Genomic DNA, 19354 nt, shown 5'->3' with positions numbered 1-19354 from the left:
TCACAGAAACAACAAATAATATCAATAACATAAAAATAAGCAGTTTTATAAGCACCCATTTCTGAATTAAAATAAAATTTAGCTACAGATTATGTTTGGTGGGTGAACTTTATATGGCACCTACACCTAGAATGGTGTTATTTCTTGGTTCAACCCCAGATGTCTGAGGAACTTCTTAGGTCACCCACTTGATGATGTTTCGTTTCTTCACCGTTGTTCAAACCTCCACCTCATCTTGCCACAGCCTCCGTCAGCAATGCTTTGGCTTCTTCAGTGGCCCGAGGCAGGCTTCCACCTTCTTTCCTGTCCAGACTGCCAGCCATGTCCCACTCTGTCTCACTCATCACACACCCATATGAGTTCACACTTAGCCGCTTTTTTTCCTGACTGAGAAAAATCTAGTGCTCGTCTTGTTTACAAAATACAAGCGATTGATACAGCTCCTGAGTGTTACATTGACACTCATTGTCCAGCCAATGTGGGTCCACCTCCTAGATGATTTTCTGATTTGCCAACACCCTCTGCATCCTAAAGGGTTGCTTAGAATTCCTTCCACACAGGTTGGCCTCATCAAACTGACTTTACAAATACAGCAACAACAAACGTCTTCCGACACTAAAAGAATTGCCTACTCTCCAGAGTAAGATTGGCACCTGAGGCTCCTAAATAGAACCAAATCAGCTGGCCAAACAGAAATTGAGGCTTCACCTTAAACTTATACCAGGTTTGAATAGTACTGGTTGAAACCAGTCAAACATATTTTGTCCCCAAAAGCACAAATGGAACAGGAAACGTTCCCAAGAAGGCAAAAGGATAAAAGAACAGAAAATATGAGACTAAATATTTCCTTTATTTCATGCCCCCTCCTTCCATTTCATTTCATAGGCAGGGACAAGTCAGATCTTGAGAAAGGGGTTAAAAATGTGAGCTCTAAAGTGACCCAACTTGAGTTAAAAGCAAAACTGTACCACGATTAGCTTCTGCGAGCTCAGGTGATTTATTCAAACTCTCTGTGCCTCTGTTTGCTCATTTGTAAAATGGGAATTGTGAGAGCTGCCCCCTCCTGAATTGAGCAATTGTGAAGATTAAATGAGTTAATTTTTGAAAAAAATCTTAGAACAGTGCCCCAGGTACACAAGAAAAACTCAGCAAATGTTAACTATTATTTGCGGCAGTAAACCAGAGAATGAATAGGATGATTGGTTTTTTTTTTCCTAAAATTTTCTGCATTTGATTATTACGTTCTTAGTTAACAGTCATAATCACTTGTCTTTTTAGTAACACGATCATTTTATCCACGTTGAACTTTTACTAAATTTTGAAATTGAAGGAATTTATTTTAGAGGAGAATTTTTTCTCAGAAATCTTGGAATATTTTGAGCTGCACAGAGCTCCCATCTTTCCGTGTCTCTGGTGTCTTCCGTTTGATGAAACTGTCTTGGTTAATGGAAAACAGGACAAAGTCGCCTGGAGCTACTGCTTCAGAAATGTTGTCAGTTCTTTCATGACTAATGAACATTAAACAGCTGATGAGATTCAAATAGAAATCAGCCCAAGTTAATACTAAATGTCAAGCAAATACTAGAACAATAAAGAGCAATATTTCTACCTGACCAAAGATCCAAACAGGAGCATTGCAGACACCAGTCACACAAATGCTGCAGTCTGCAGAGGAGGAGATAATCAGTAACTGACCGCCCGGCTCACACATCCGGATAAGGAACTTATCCGGTCCTCATGAGGTTGGAATGATCTTATCAGAGTTGGGGCCTTTGTGATTTTGTTCTTACTGGAATTAAGACAGTACTCCTGAATGAAAAGAAATACCAGAACTCTAAAAAATTCAAATATGAAATGATTACAATGACATAACACTTTTTTAAAAAGGCCGATTTTCAAACTTGGGGACAACAACCTGTGATCCAAATGCGAAAGCAAAGTTCATGATAAAAGAGGCTAGAAAATGAAATTACATTAAGAAAAAAAAAAGTTTTCTAACTTATCTGACTACTTGGGAAATACAAAAAAGAACTAGTGGGGAGGAGGAAGGAAAGAAAAATATAAATAGTATAGCCAATTATTTGATAGAGATGAACTTTACCACATATATATGGTCACATATACAACTTTAAATATTATTGGAAAATTGAGGAGGTAATCAGTGATAAAAAAGAAAAAATCCCAAACTAACTGAGGGTAACAATAAGGTTAGATGAAGGAATAGTCCTCTAGTATTTAAATTACATTTACAGTCTCATTGCAAATAAGGTGTAGCCTCACCTCAGGCAACATAGTGAGACCCTGTCTCTACAAAAAATAAAAAAAATTTAAATTAAATTAAAATAAAATAAAATAATTAGCTGGGCATAGTGGAACATGCCTGTATAGTCCTAGCTACTCAGGAGGCTGAGGTGGGAGGATGACTTGAGCCATGAGTTTGAAGTTGCAGAGAGCTATAATCATGCCACCGCACTCCAGTCTAGGTGACAGAGGGAGATCCTGTCTCAAAATAAATAGATAGATCAATAAATAAATACATTAAAAATAAGGTATATCCTAATTATTTACTTTCAAATAATGCTGAAGTGCCTTACTAACAATATTGCATTTCTAAATTGGATGACTTACTTAACAGAAGGCTGTCAATATTGAGAAAAATATGATTTTCCTCATTAATTATTTAAAAGAAGTCTCTGCATGAAACTTGTAAATGTTTTATTTAAAACACTTAGACTAAACATTTTTTCCTTTGTTTAGGAGACAGACAAGACTTGATTCATAGTTACTTGCAACAAAGGGTCACCAAAAATCTTAAAGGTAATGTGATAATGTTTTTCAATTTACCTCTATATTCCAGATTTTCAACCATCCATCAAGATCTCCTGTGGTAAGGTATCGATTCATCTTATCAGTAGACATAATAATCGTTCCAGCTCCACTATGAGCCAAAAATTCAGCCAGAAGTTGCTTCTTATATATATCCCAAAATCTGACATAACCAGATCCTCCACATGATACCAGGTTAGCTCCTCCTAACATGTAAGGGAAAATCTAATTAGAAAACTGAACAACCCATGCCAGAAATAACTTCTTCAGTGACTTTCCCTGTGGAAAGCATATGATGTTGGAGAGGTGAGTAGTCCTGAGATCAATTCCCAGTACCACTTAAATTCTGTCAAATATAAAATGGAGGTAACACTATGATAACCTCACTGGTTTGTGTTGAGTATTAAATGGCATAGGATATTGAAATGTCCCATTACAGTTAGTTCCCTTTTTTTCATTCATTATTCTGATGTTTTGGGGTTTTTTATTTTATTTATTTTATTTTATTTGTTTATTTATTTTGTTTGTTTGAGACGGAGTCTCACTCTGTCGCCCGGGCTGGAGTGCAGTGGCCGGATCTCAGCTCACTGCAAGCTCCGCCTCCTGGGTTTATGCCATTCTCCTGCCTCAGCCTCCCGAATAGCTGGGACTACAGGCGCCCGCCACCTTGCCCGGCTAGTTTTTTGTATTTTTTAGTAGAGACGGAGTTCCACCGTGTTAGCCAGGATGGTCTCGATGTCCTGACCTCGTGATCCGCCCATCTTGGCCTCCCAAAGTGCTGGGATTACAGGCTTGAGCCACCGCGCCCGACCCGGGGGTTTTTAAAAGTTAGATAGAATTAATTTGTTTCCTCAGATAAACATGAACTATTAATTCCAACATTATGATAATATTATTATTATATAAAATTCATCTTCGCTAATAACCCATTGGATATATATAGTGAAGTAAAAGTCTACATGCACAGATTTGGATGGAATATGTAGTGATAGCAGAATAGCTATTGACTTCTCCATTTGGCAGCATGCTTAGAATTCTATTTATGAGCTTTCTTTAAATGTTTTCATCAAAAATTCATTGTAAACCCTTATAAAACCCTTTTTTGGTGAATGAGTCTAGAACTAACCTTTTCATTTTCCATTTTTATGTTTTGTTGAAGCACCTTGCCTAAGTTATTCTTCTGTGGCAAGGTTCCTATTATTTGATAACTCTGTGAATGACTTCCAGTTTGCCTCACAAATGTACTGCCAATTAACAATCATATTTATTTAAGGTAGAAATAATAACACGTAGCTGCTTCAGTGAAAACAATCTGGGAATACTGATAACATTAAAATTAGTATTGAGGAAATGAGAGTAATTTCAGGATAATAATAATTCATATTTTGAGTATAAGCAAGTTCTAGAAAACAGAAAGTTTTAGAATCTAATTGTTTCAAAGATTATTCTAAACAACCCAGAATGTTTTAAACTATACCTTTATTGATTCTTAATGATTAAAATTTTATATGAAAATTATACAGATTTTTCATCTGTAAATTAAATATGGGAAACAATAAACATAATTCAGATATGTTCATTTCCTTTTCAAATCCACAATACACATGTGTCTAGATTTCAAATACACAATACATATGTGCATTATTCTTCAAGGCAGATTTTCATTTTGGAAAGATGCAGGCTGCATCAACGCCATGCTAATATTGCCACTGACAACAGGGAAAAAATTAAGCAAATGGTTATTTCATTTACATAATATCAAATAACTACAGTAAATCATAAAATAGCATTAATGTTAGTATACATCTCTGGAGAAGATATAACTAATACTTCAAAAAAGAAAAAAAGATGAGAACAGAGAAGAGAGCAGGCAGCTCTTATCCTGGGATTAGCAATTCTTTCAAATTCTGTTACTGTGCTTAACATCCACACTCCTCATTATTCTCTTCCAGCCTATTTTGATTAGGTACTCATATAGTCAGTCTCAGACTCAACTCTTCTGCTATATGTGGACTTAAGCTTTGACTCTGGCATACATCTTGCTGTGCCCCTACTGTATTAAAATCTCTTTATGCCATGTCTGGGACAACAATTCTGATTGTTGCCCGTATTCAGTTGTTCCCTTCCTGATCTTAACATATACAACACCGGATAAATTAGTAGTGGGGTGTAGTCTGACTCCTGCTCTTGAACCCATCCTCCTCAATTCCAGCTTCCTTTGCCATGGTCTGTGACCTTACATGACACTCCTGACTGGTTAGCTACATGCACTCAAATTCTACAAGATCTAGTAGAAATAGATTGGATTTTCTTTATTGTTCCCTTTCCAACTACATGTAAAATGTAAATATATATTTTACCTGTCACTGCAGTGTTTTTTCTTGCTTTGAGGAAGCAAAGCCTCGTAACAGCATTTTTGCCCTCAGTGTCAATCTCAAAGTTGCGGACTCCCATGGTAGATTGTTCTGCCACGGGGTGGGTGGAGTGGCTTCTCCCAGCACTGAGAAGTTTTTGAGGTTTTGTATCTGTGATGAAGACAAAGCCAGGTATTATTAATGAAGAAAAATATCTGCTTTGAAAACTAGTGCCTATGAAACAGCAGGTCGCCATCTATCACTATCTCTAATGACTCCAAGTCTCACAATAGACTTCTAGTCAACATCTATCAAGCCTTCTGATATTTCTTAACCGCAGCTTGAAGAACTGTTTGACTTTATTTTTGTTTTTCATGTTATATACAAACTTGCTGTGTTTTCACTTGATATGAATTAAATAAGAACTGAATATTGGCATCAATGCTAACATTTTAGGGATCCTAATATGCTCAAGACAAATGTAATTCTGATATTGTGGCATTTTCAACTTATTAATCATTAAAATTAATCTTGGAAATATTATAATGAACATGAGCTCTAATGACTATTTATGTTTAATTAAATGAGGCTTTTTAACAATACTATTTGTTAGTGAGTTACTCTGGAGGAAACATTTCTAAGCATACTTCAATTATCTAATGGCATCATCTCCAGGCCACACTAGTAAAACCTGGGGATATTCGTCTCAGAATCTATGAACAGTCCGCCCATAATTTTGAAAAATCTATACAGACATATTTTCAAAATTCCAAAATAAGAAATCGATTGCAGTGCCTTTCATGTCTTTCAGAAATTTGAAATCTATTCACTTTTCTCCTTAATTATCTCTCTGTGTATTCTAAAGCCCAGTGTAGAGGAAGAGGCAGAATTCCAACCCCCTCATGGTAAGTTCAAATGAATCCTAAAATGATTAGCTCTTAGTACATAAAGCAGGTCAGAGCTTTGTGTTTGCAGCCAAGTATCCCCTAAATCTCTTAAGTTTGTTTTCCTACTCTTAATAAAATAGCTTCTCAGCTTTCACCCAGAAAGAAAACTGCATCTGATGACCAGTCCATTCCTAAAGTTCAATTCAGCCTCTATGAGTGTATTCAGTTGAGACAACAGAACCTCACTGGGCCATGAGGAATGACATTTTCATTACCAAAATAAATTAGTCTAAAGAAAAACCTTCAGTATCTAAGAAAACTGAAATAAAATGTGAAAGGCAATTGTCAAGACATTTTACTTAAATATAAAATATTCATGTGCTCTGCTAAACTCCCATAAAATACAATATACTCCCATCTAATGTTCCTCATGGGCTTCTAAAGCAAGGAATAATTTAAGATTTCCAGGTGGCATAATATTTATTACAAGCTCTAGATTGAGTCTCAACAGCCTATCGAGTGAACATGAATTTCCATTTTCTTAGCAAAGGATACCTAACGTTCACTCTTAGGTAATTTGGCAAGGTTTATTGAAAAAAATAAACTAAATAAAAATGAGAGTCTTGCTCCCTGCTATCAGTAGTTCAGAAATGCCGATGTAGCATAAAGAGAAGAAATGGCATGCCATGGAGAATTTGCTAAGCCAAGTAAATCTCAAGATTCTCTTTAGCCACTTTGACAAGACAATGATATCCCTAATCCTTCGTGCTTATAGCCCATCACCTATAATTTAGGAGCAAGTTGCAGCAGGCACATGCATGAATAACCAGGCCTACAGTGATTTGACTAGCCATGTTATTTTAGTTTCAAACTCACGCTTACCTAATTTTGACTTTAGCAACCTCTGGTAATCAGGGTGAAGAACATGGTGAGCACTCTCTGTGCTATTGTTCCATAGAACAATTTCTCCATCATAACTCCCTACACAAGACAGGATGGAGAATATAAATTGCCAGGAGATTAAGATAGAAAATACGAGCAACAGCAATCAGAAGAAGTTATTAGCAATATATCTTACACAGAATATGGCACATAGTGGGCACTCTATATTTTTAGAAACATGAATAATAATTGGCATTTGTATTAACTTTAGAGCTTACAATTGCCACAGTATAACCTGAGCATATGTGTGTAGAAATTACTGCTGTTTTCTTTTATCTTATGGTAATAAAGCATTCAGAACAGATGCTTTGCGGATAAAAAACTGGAGCTTGAGTCTTGGTTCTCTCGCTTACTGTGTGACCTTGGACATGTTATTTAATTCTACTTGATGCTGCAATTTTCTCATCTATAAAAAAGAGTTAATAATTGTATTTATCTCCTAGGGTTATTATAGAGAATGAAAGTACTTACAGTAGCACTGAGCATATTGTAAGTACTGGAGAAAATGTTAATTACCATCATACTTTTTATTATTGGGTAAGGGCAAGTAAATCAAGTCCTCCTATGTTTCTGTTTCACACGTCCCTTCTTGTGTGTGCATGTGTGTGGATGGGTGTGTGTGTCTTCTCTTCATTCTTTCCCTCCTATATTTTTTATTGAATATCGTCTTCCACAATCCTAAAGTTTTTCCTACAGAAAGTCCTTCAGTACTCCTCTTCACAGAAAACAGAGAAAGCCCAAATAGCCCAAAAGCCCAAAGTGAGGTGAAGTCTGAGCAACCATGTCCTGTGGAGAAACAAAGCAGCAATGCCCAGACCATTGTTCTCAGTGACTTAGTGAGGACAGCTACCCACTGAGAAGAGTGTCTATGGCAAGGAGAGCAGAAGAGTTTGGGTGGGATGTACAAATGGTGACTTTTTTGGGAATAGGGGAGAGGAGAGAGAAATGAACACTAAACTCTGTATTGTTCTAGAAAGAGCAGTCTCTTTGGGAGGCCAAGGTGGGCGGATCAGGAGGTCAGGAGTGTGAGACCAGCCTGGCCAATATGATGAAACCCTGTCTCTACTAAAGATACAAATAAGCTTAGCTGGGCGTGGTGGCATGTGCCTGTAATCCCAGCTACTCAGAAGACTGAGGCAGGAGAAACACTTGAACCCTGGAGGCAGAGGTTGCAATGAGCCAAGATTGCACAAATGCACCCCAGCCTGGGCAACAGAGCAAGACTCCACTCCATCTCAAAAAAAAAAAAAAAAAAAGAAAGAGCAATCTGTGCAGCTCACAAATTGAACCAGGGGGATGGAGTTCAGCTGTCCATAGAAATATCCATCTTCTCTTAAGCTTTGCTAGCAGTGATTGACCAAATATTTCCACATAGGATTGATGGGAGGAGAATGAGTGAAGAGACTGTCAACCCACCAATACAATGGTATTTACTAATACTTTCACAATAACAACCACACTGTTTTACACTTCAGTGCCCATCACATTTCAGGATGTGATCCTCCCTGCAGGGGTGGCCTTCCAGTGACTGTAAAGCTAATTTATCTACAGAGTTGGTCTTACTAGAAAGTAATTTGGTTAGTCCTGAAAACAGGGGAACTTTAAATGTAGATAGATCAGTAAACCTCATATTGTAACACTTCATAGATATCCTGGATCTTTTCCTGTAAGTTTTCATTCCTCTTAATTGATGACATTTTTGGTTCTATAAAAAAAAATTCAGCTGTCAAAATATGGACTTGAAAATTTCATGGTGCAATCTGTCTCTATAAATTGTATTCTTTGGCCAGAAATGATACAACAATTTTTCATTCTCTTTAATATGTCACATCAAAGCATGCCTATGAATCATTTTAAGAGCTTGGATTTGTAGACATTTGTGAGGACAGACTTTTATCAACATTATCTGGGCTAAATTATGCCAAAGAGTTAATATGTTCACATTATGAAACATCTAAGTGCCACCAATGTGTGATTTGTACCCAACAGCCCTAATGCTGCTCCTGGAAAATGGACAATACAAATAAAAGCTAATATTTATGGATGAGCTTATTGTGTGCTGAGAACTGTGTTAAACCCTTGCACAGATAATCTGAACTATAACCCAAAATATAGATATATTATTATCTGCCAGACAAAATTATGATTTAGAGTTTAAATAACTTGCTCATTATCAAGTTGTGGCAATTGGTAGGACCGTGATGGGAAATCAGACAGCCAGGCATAGGAGCCGATGATCAGAACTACCAATATATTTCCCTAGAAATAAGGACTAAGAAGAGCAAGCGCTGCTTCTTCAAAAATCTATTCATGTTCAAAGGAAACAATCAACAAAGCAAAGAGACAACCTACAAAATGGGAGAAGATAGTTGCAAACTGTACATCTGATAGTATAAGGGGCTAGTATCCAAAATATATAAGAAAATCAAACAACTCTGCAACAAAGAAAACCTGATTTAAAAATGGACAAAAGACCTGAATAAACATTTCTCAAAAGAACACATAACAAATGGCCAACAGACATACAAAAAAAAAGTCCAACATCATTGGTTATCAGGGAAATACAAATCAAAACAACCTGAGCAAGATATCACTTCACTCCAGTCAGAATGGATCCTGTCAAAAAATCAAAAGATAAAAGTATTGGCAAAGATATGGGGCAGAGGGAACACTTACATATGGCTGGTGGGAATGTAAATTAGTATAGCCTTTATGGAAAACGATATGGAAGAATTGAAAATAGAACTACCATATGATCCAGAAATTCCACTACTGGGTAAGGAAATGAAATCAGCATGTGGAAGAGATATCTGCACCCTTATGTTTATTGTAGCATTATTCACAATAGTCATGATATAAAATCAACCTAAATGTTCATCAATGAATAAATGAATAAGGAAAATGTGCCGTATGTACACAATGGAATAGTATTCAGCCACAAAAAGAATAAAATCTTGTCATTTGCAGCAACACTAATGAACCTCGTGGACATTATGTTAGGTGAAATAAGCCACACATATAAAGACAAATATCACATGATATCACTCAGTTGTGGAATCTAAAAAGTTATTCTCATAAAAGTAGAGAGTAGAATAGTGGATACCCGAGGATGGAGAGGGGAGAAGGGAGCAGGTGATGGTGAGAGATTGGTCAACAGGTAAAAAGCTACAGTTAGACGGGAGGAATGAGTTCTGGTGTTCTATTGCATAGTAGGATGACTAGAGTTGACAATAATGTATTGTATACTTCAAAATAGCTAGAAAAAAAGACTTTTTAATGTTCTCATCACTAAGATATGATATATGTGTAAGGTTATTAATACATTAATTACCATGATTTGATCATTGCACAATTTATACATGTATTGAAACATGTTGTGCCTCACAAATATGTACAATTATTAATATTATGTGTCAATCATAAGTTAAAAAGAAATATATGGCCGGGCACAGTGGCTCATGCCAGTAATCCCAGCACTTTGGGAGGCTGATGCAGGTGAATTGCTTGAGCTTAGGAGTTTGAGATCAGCCTGGACAACACAGTAAAAACCCATCTCTACTAAAAATACAAAAAATTGGCCAGGCATGGTGGGGCGCGCCTATGGTCCCAGCTACTGAGGAGGCTGAAGTGGGAGGATCACTTGAACCTGGCAGACAGAGATTGCAATCAGCTGAGATCTGACCACTGCACTCTAGCCTGGGCAATAGGTGAGACCCCATCTCAAAATACATACATATATATATATATATATAACAACTGAGAAAAGGCTTCTTAAAAAGTGAGTGAGCCAAGACAAACCAAAACAAACCAAACTTCACCAATGATCGTCAAGTGAAAGTTCAAATTACCTGTAACAACAGTTTGTGGAGGTAAAAACGCAGCACATAAGATGTCATCATGGTGCTGTATGCCTCCTTTCCATTCTTCAGGCTGGATGAAAAATTGATTGAAGTTTTGGGGTCGAAACACAGTAATAGCCCTAGCAAAAAGTATATAGAATTTAGCTGTGGATCTAAAATTGATGTAGATATTGAGTAGCCACTATCCACTTGAATGATGTGATTAGAGACTTCTGAAAGACTATACTGCCCAAAATTTATCCCAACTTGACATCCATAATACTGAGTTTCCCACACTAAACATTTTTATTACCTCATTAAATTATCTGGTAAATTATAAATTTTTGACAATAGAAGGTTAATTATCCTTTCACAATCATTAACAACAAACCATGTAACCATTTATCAGATTAATTATCCATCACCATGACCCTAAAGCAAAGCTTCCCCACATGGGTATTATGAGATCACTGAGTTTTATAGCAATAACAATTAAAACAGAGGGCAGGCCTATGAACAAATAATGTTTTGTACTTCAAACAAAATCAATAAGATTTTTTTTCCATCAAAATTTCTCAGGACATTTAGCATTCCTTATGGTATTTTCAAGACTTACCTAATCACAGAATCCATTCTCTTGGAATCTACAGCATCTTGAAGAACTATAATTTGTGGAACACACTTAGAAAATGCCACCCCAAAGAAGTGGGACATAGAACAGATACATTTTGAACAGAAAGAACAGTATTAGAGAGGTCAGTATCTTGGGGCACTGCTGATAAATTTCAGAATAGGACAGGATGGGCAAAGAATGAAATGCCTTGTGCCTGGTGGGGAAGGGAGGGGTGTAAAGATTCCATTTTGGGGGCATTAACACCACCCTGTTTTCACTTGCTGACCTGAGCTCTGGCCATCAGCCTATGCTAAGCCTCTTGTTCCTTCTAGAGCCATCTAGATCTCAAGTGAGCATTTGCAACCATAGTTATGGGGTCTTTCAGCATCATTCTCTCTTCACCTTCCTGAGATCTTTTATTCCCACCACTCTAAAGTTTTCCTAGTTGTCCTACCAGTGTTACTCCTCAGCCTCAGAGTTTCCAGTGGCCTGCTTCTCTTCCTGCCTCCTGATCTTTCTTTCCCTACTCTTTATTTTCTATTCCCTTCTTTCTCTCACCCTTTTTAACATGTGGTATATATACACAATGGAACATTCCTTATCTTCATTTCTCCACTTCTGTCTATCCACTCAAACTGGCTTAGAGATCTCATATATCACCATGAGTTCCAATGTCACTGCTATACAAATGGCTCTTAAATTATCTTCATTCATAATCTTTGCCAGAAATAGCTTCCATTTGCCAGTTGACAGTTCCATATAATGCTTCTATCAGCAAAAGATCTCAACATGTCAAAAATCCAAATTTGACATCTTCCCTCCATACCAGCCCTCTGTCTGCAATCCCAAATATGGTTAATAGACTTAACATTCCAGCCTCTTTGGATGTCTTTCTTTTCCCCAGTCAAATTAAATGCTTAGATTATATCTCTGCAATATGTTACATATTCGTTTCTTACTATTTTACTTCAAACAGTCAACGACAGCTTCCTGGTTCTGTGCTAACTACCTCCTGGTTGAATGACTATAATAGCCTACTGATTAATTTTACTGCTTCTAGTTTACCCATCTCTGGCACTTTCTTCATCTGGCTACTAGATTAATTATTCTACTCTGGGGTATTTTCATTTATTCTGTAAGAATTTCTTATTTGCCACGTGGAAGTCACAGTTCATAGTGATGCAGGGTACAGAGCCATCAGCATAAAATGACTAAAATTCAAGGTAAAATGTGGTAAGTGCTAAGGCAGTACTGATCAACTGCCATGAAAGGCCAACGTAGAAATCAAAGAAGGTTGAGATGAACGCTGATATTTGAACTGGACCATAAAATATGGGTAGGATTTGCAAGATGAAAACACTCTGGATGGAGAAAACAACATGATAAATGATAAGGCTAATGCCCCATTAGAAAACATTTGTTAGTTTTTCATTTCCTACATGATAAAATTCAAATGTGTAGATCTGTTATTTAAGACCCAATAATACATAGATCTAATCTATGTTTTCAGAATTATTTCTCTCTATTCTTCTAACCTTGTTTTTCAGTTATATGTGAATGTCCAATTAAATATTTGACAGAGGCACTGGAAGCCATAGGGTAAATATGGTATACCTGAAGTGTTAATTTTACTCAAAAAGTTTGAGGAAGAATAATTTCTATTAAAATAAAGATAGATGAATTAATGCAAGAGAATGCAAAGCTCACCTGAATTTCAAAAAGGAAATTCAAAGTTTTAAATTTATTTTTTGTTTGCAGTAGCTGTTAGGAGCTAAGTTTCTGAAGCACAACTTCTTGTCCAACCCAAACAATATTCTTAGTCTTCTCTAGGTACCTCTGACATTTCTGTCTGTTTTGTTTTGTTTTCATTCATGGTATGCTTTTTCATGCCTTTAGGAATTTCTTTTTATGCACAGACTCACATGTACCTATCCACACACCAACTCTTTAAGGCCCATCTTATTCTGGTAGAATTCCTTAATAACTAGGATTAAAAGAAATAGTTCCTCTTCTGACCTCTTAACATCACTCACATTTAACTTACAACATTCAATGTTATATAGTTTCAGCTCCTTGGCTAAATTATAAATTCCTAGAAACCATGCATCTTGTCTTAATCTGTAACCCTACAGTAGCAAGCATAGCAAGCATTTATTGAACATATTGAGTGTTCAATAAATATCTGTCACATAAATGAAGAAAAAATTATCTGCTTAAATGTCACCTCCTCAGGCAAGCCTTCCCTGACCACCCTATCTGAAGACTCTCTGAGTCTCTCATCTCTTACTCTATTTCATTTTTTATAACACTTACCATTGTATGACACTGTGTTCTATATTTATTTGCTTATGTTCTATCTCTCCTACTACAAAGTAAGCTCTAGAGGATCAAGGACTTTGTTTTTTTTCTTCTACAACAGCAGCATCTAGAATAATACCTACACATGATAGGCATTTAATAAATATTTGCCAAATCAATGTATGAATTATCCTGTTTTAAATAATCAGATCCTTTGAATGAAGCAACAGGCTGCTGTAAATTCCATGAGACAGGCGAAAAACTGGTGCTTTCTCAAAAATGCTACTTCCTGGCTGGAGGCCAACAAACTCAGGACATTACAGCAACTCATGACAGAACAACCCTGCTCCAAGGGAGGAGAAAACAACAGCTAATCCCACTGCCTGTAACATCCTGGCTAACCAGAGGTCCTGAGTCTGTCCATGTGACAACTTCACTGTTAGCATAATGAGCATTCAAGAAAGTCAGCACACTAAATATATCTACAAGGACTCTCACAGAGTCTACTTCACTCTCCTGACACCTCCACCAGAGCAGGTGCTGGAATCTATGGCTGAAACACCTAAAGATGGATCACATCAGAGGACTCTTTGCAGACACTCCCCAGCACCAGCCCAAAGGCTGGTAGTTCCACTGGGTGACTAGACCCAGAAGAGCAGCAACAATCACTCCAGTCTGGCTTGTAGGAAGCCCCATCCCTAGGGGAAGGGACAGTGGATCGCCCCATGCCATGAAACAAAAGAATCTGAACAGCAGCCCTTGAATTCCAGATTTTTTCACTGAAATAGTCTACCTGAATGAGAAGGAATCAGAAAAGTAATTCTGGTAATATGACAAAACAAGATTCTATAACACCCCCAAAAGACCACACTAGCTCCCCAGCAATGAATCCAAACCAAGAAGAAATCTCTGAATCATTAAATAAACAATTCAGAAGGTGGATTATTAAGCTACACCAGGATATACCAGAAAAGAGTGAAAAGCAATGAAAAGAAAATTTTAAAAATGCAGGATATGGATGAAAAAAATGCTCCAGAGAAATAGATACCATAAAGAAAAAAACAATCACAACTTCTGAAAATGAAAGACACACTTAAAGATATACAAAATGCACTGGTAAGGTTCAAAATAGAATCAAACAAGTAGAAGAAGGAACTTCAGAACTTGAAGACAAGGATTTCAAATCAACCAATCAGAAAAGAAAAAATAATTTTAAAAAATGAACAAAGCCTCCAAGAAATTTGAGATTATGTTAAATGGACAAACCTAAGAATAATTGGTGTTCCTGAGGAAGAAGAGAAATCTAAAAGTTTAGAAAACTGCTTAGAGGAAATAATTGAGGGAAACTTTCATGACCTTTCTAGAGATCTAGACATTCAAATACAAGAAGCTCAAAGAACACCTGGGAAATTCATCACAAACAGATCATCGCCCAGGCACATAATCATCAGGTTATCTAAAGTCAAACAAAGGAAAGAATCTTGAGGCCTATGACGCAAAAGTATTAGCTAATCTATAAAGAAAAACCTGCCAGATTAACAGTAGATTTCTCAGCAGAAACCCTACAAGCCAGAACAGATTGGGGTGCTATCTTTAGCCTCCTCAAAAAAGTAATTGCCAGCTAAGAATTTTGTATCCAGCAAAACTAAGCTTTATAAATGAAGCAGAAAGTCTTTTTCAGACAAAAAAAATACTGAGAGTTAACAACTACCAAGCCAGGACTATAAGAAATGCTAGAAGGAGTTCTAAATTTTGAAACAAAACCTCAAAATTCACCAAAGTAGAACCTCCTTAAAGCACAAATCTCACAGAGCCTATGAAACAATAACACAGTGGAAAAAAAAAAAAAAAAAAAAAAAAAAAAAAAAAAAAAAAAAAAAAAAAAAAAAAAAAAAAAAAAAAAACAATGTATTCAGGCAAAAGCTAGCACAATGAATAAAACAGTACCTCACATCTCAATACTAACATTGAATGTAAATGGCCTAAATGCTCTGCTTAAAAGCTACACGATGCCAGAATGGATGAAAATCCACCAATCAAGTATCTGCTATCTGCAAGAGACTCACCTAACGTATAAGTACTCATAAACTTAAGATAAAGGAGTGGAAAAAGATATTCCATGCAAACGGACATGAAAAGCAAGCAGGAGTAGCTATTCTTATATCAGACAAAACAGACTTTGAAGCAACAACGGCTAGAAAAGACAAACAAGAACATTATATAATGATTAGAAAAACAATCCAACAGGAAAATATCACAATCCTAAATAACTATGCATCCAACATGAGAGCCCCCAAATTTATGAAACAATTATTACTAGACATAAGAAATGAGATACACGACAACACAGTAACAGTGGGGGACTTCAGTACTGCACTGACACTAATAAACAGGTTGTCCAAGACAGAAAGTCAACAAAGAAACAGTCGGATTAAACCATACCCTAGAACAAATGGGCTCAACAGATATTTACAGAGCATTCTACCCAACAACTGTAGAATATACATCCTTTTCATCAGCACATGGAACATTCTCCAAGATACAACATATGATAGGTGACAAAACAGGTTTCAGTAAATTTTATAAAATGGAAGTTATATCAATACATTTTAGAAAATTGAAATTATATCAAGTACCCTCTCAAACTACAGTGGAATAAAATTGGAAATTAGCTCCAAAAGGAACCCTGAAAACCATACAAATACATGAAAATTAAGTAATCTGCTCCTCAATGATCTTTGGGTCAACAATGAAATCAAGATGGAACTTTAAAAATTCTTTGAACTGAACAATAATAGTGACACAAATTTTCAAAACCTCTAGGATACAGCAAAAGTGGTGCTAAGAGGAAAGTTCATAGCATTAAATACCTATATCAAAAAGTCTGAAAGAACACAAATAGACAATATAAGGTCATTCATCAAAGAACTAGAGAAACAAGAAAAAACCAAACCCAAATCCAGCAGAAGAAAAAATTTAACAAAGATCACAGAAAAATTAATGAAAAGGAAAAAACAACAACAAAAAATGCAAAAGATAAATGAAACATAAACCTGTTTCTTTGAAAAGGTAAACAAAATTGGTGGACCATTAGTGAGATTAACCAAGAAAAGAAGAGAGAAGATCCATATAAGCTCAATTACAAATGAAATGGGAGATATTACAACTGATACTACAGAAATATGAAAGATCATTCAAGGCTACTATGAACACCTTTACACATCTAGAGGATTTGGACGCAAATTATTTCCTGTGAAAGCCAAGAATGCTCTCAGGCTGAGAGTTAACAACTACTTGTTTGGGAGCTTACTTACATTAAGACAAGTTGCAGAAACTGTAGCATGTCTTTTATTCTTGTGGTGTCTTACTAATATCAGTGTGTCAATCTTTCCTTATTGTATGTACTGATTTTAAAATCTAGAGGATTTCGACGCATTTCTGGAAATACACAACCCTCCTTGATTAAATCGGGAAGAAATACAAACTCTGAACAGACCAAAAACAAGTAGTGAGATTAAGATGGTAACAAAAAAGTTGCCAACAACAACAAAAAAAAAACAGACTGGATGAATTCACAGCTGAATTCTATCAGATAGTCAAAGAATAATTGGTACCAATCTTACTGAAACTATTCCAAAAGATAGAGAAAGAGGATATCCTCCCTAAATTATTCTATGAAGCCAGTATCACCCTGATACCAAGAACAGGAAAGGATATAACAAAAAAAGAAAACTACAGACCAATAACCCTGATGAACATAGATACGAAAATCCTGAACAAAATACTAGCCAACTAAATCCAACAGCATTTCATAAAGATAATCCAACATGATCAAGTGAGTTTCATACCAGGGATGCAGAAATGGTTTAACATACACAAGTTAATAAATGTAATATATCACATAAACAGAATTTAAAACAAATATCACATGATTATCTCAATAGATGCAGAAAAGACATTTGACAAATCCAGCATCGCTTTATGATTAAAATCCTCAGCAAAACCAGCATCGAAGGAACATACTTCAAAGTAATAAAAGCCACCTATGGTAAACCCACAGCCAACATTATATTGAATGGGGAAAAGTTGAAAGCGTTAACCCTGAGAATTGAAACAAGACAAAAATGTCCTCTTTCACCATGTCAATTCAACATAGTACTGGAAGATCTACCAGAGCAATCAGACAAGAGAAAGAAATAAAGGGCATCCAAATCAGTAAAGAGGAAGTCAAACTGTTGCTGTTTGCCAATGATATGATTGTATACCTAGAGAACCCTAATCACTCCTCTAGAAAACCCTAATGACTCCTTCAAATGCTCCTAGATCAGATAAATGAATTCAGTAAAGCTTCAGGATACAAAATCAATGTACACAAATTGGTAGCACTACTATACACCAACGACAACCAAGCTGAGAATCAAATCAAGAGCTCAACCCCTTTTACAACAGCTGCAAAAATAATAAAGTAAATAAAGTACTTAGGAATATACCTGACCAAGGAGGTGAAAGATCTCTACAAAGAAAATTATAAAACACTGCTGAAAGAAATCATACCTGACACAAACCAATGGAAACACATCCCATGCTCATGGATGAATAGAATCAATATTGCAAAAATGATCATACTGCCAAAAGCAATCTACAAATTCAAGCAATTCCCATCAAAATACTATCATCATTCTTCACAGAATTAGAAAAAATAATCCTAAAATTCACATGGAACCTAAAAGCAGTCCATACAGACAAAGTAAGACTAAGCAAAAAGAACAAATCTGGAAGCATCACATTATTTGATTTCAACCTATACTACAAGGCTATAGCTACCAAAACAAGATGGTACATAGACCAGTGGGACATAGACTGGTGGGACATAGGCACAAAAAGGCCCATAGACTAGTGGGGCAAAAATAGAGAACCCAGAAATAAAACCAAATACTTAAAGTCAACTGATCTTTGACAAAGCAAACAAAAGCATAAAGTAGATAAAGGACATCCTATTCAACAAATGGTGCTAGGATAATTGGCAAGCCACATGTAGAATGAAGCTGGATCCTTGCCTCTTTCTTACCTTACAGAAAAACCAAGGCAAGATGGGTCAAAGACTTAAATCTAAGACCTGAAACCACACAAATTCTAGAAGAACATAGGAAAATCTCGTATAGACATTCACTTAGGCAAAGAGTTGATAACCAAGAACCCAAAATCAAATGCAACAAAAGCAAAAAATAGATGGGACCCAATTAAACTAAAATGCTTCTGCACAGCAAAAGAGATTATTAGCAGAGTAAACAGACAATCCATAGAGTGGGAGAAAATCTTTGCAAACTATGCTTTCAACAAAGAACGAATATCCAGAATCTGCAAGAACTCAAACAAATCACCAAAAAAAAAAAAAAAAAAAACAAATACAAATAATCCCACCAAATGTAGGCAAAGGACATAAATAGAAATTTTTATTTTATTTTATTTTATTATACTTTAACTTCTAGGGTACATGTGCATAACGTGCAGGTTTGTTACATATGTATACTTATGCCATGTTGGTGTGCTGCACCCATCAACTCGTCAGCACCCATCAATTCATCATTTATATCA

At 36.1% G+C, this 19354-nt stretch overlaps 1 protein-coding gene across 1 annotated transcript in view; it reads right to left on the bottom strand.

Moving 5' to 3' along the window:
- Nucleotides 1-19354, bottom strand: part of WDR49 (WD repeat domain 49) — a 101322-nt gene that overhangs the window by 49668 nt on the left and 32300 nt on the right. The window contains 6 exon segments of the mRNA XM_017886713.1: nucleotides 1610-1714; nucleotides 1717-1809; nucleotides 2845-3032; nucleotides 5187-5351; nucleotides 6950-7048; nucleotides 10858-10988. Of these exon segments, the coding sequence (XP_017742202.1) occupies nucleotides 1610-1714; nucleotides 1717-1809; nucleotides 2845-3032; nucleotides 5187-5351; nucleotides 6950-7048; nucleotides 10858-10988 (781 nt within the window).

This window comes from Rhinopithecus bieti, unplaced genomic scaffold (assembly GCF_001698545.2).
Source record: "Rhinopithecus bieti isolate Rb0 unplaced genomic scaffold, ASM169854v2 scaffold_15814, whole genome shotgun sequence".
Lineage (NCBI taxonomy): Eukaryota > Metazoa > Chordata > Mammalia > Primates > Cercopithecidae > Rhinopithecus > Rhinopithecus bieti.
The sequence above is the reverse complement of the archived record's forward strand: the minus strand, read 5'-3'. Positions and strand labels throughout refer to the sequence as shown.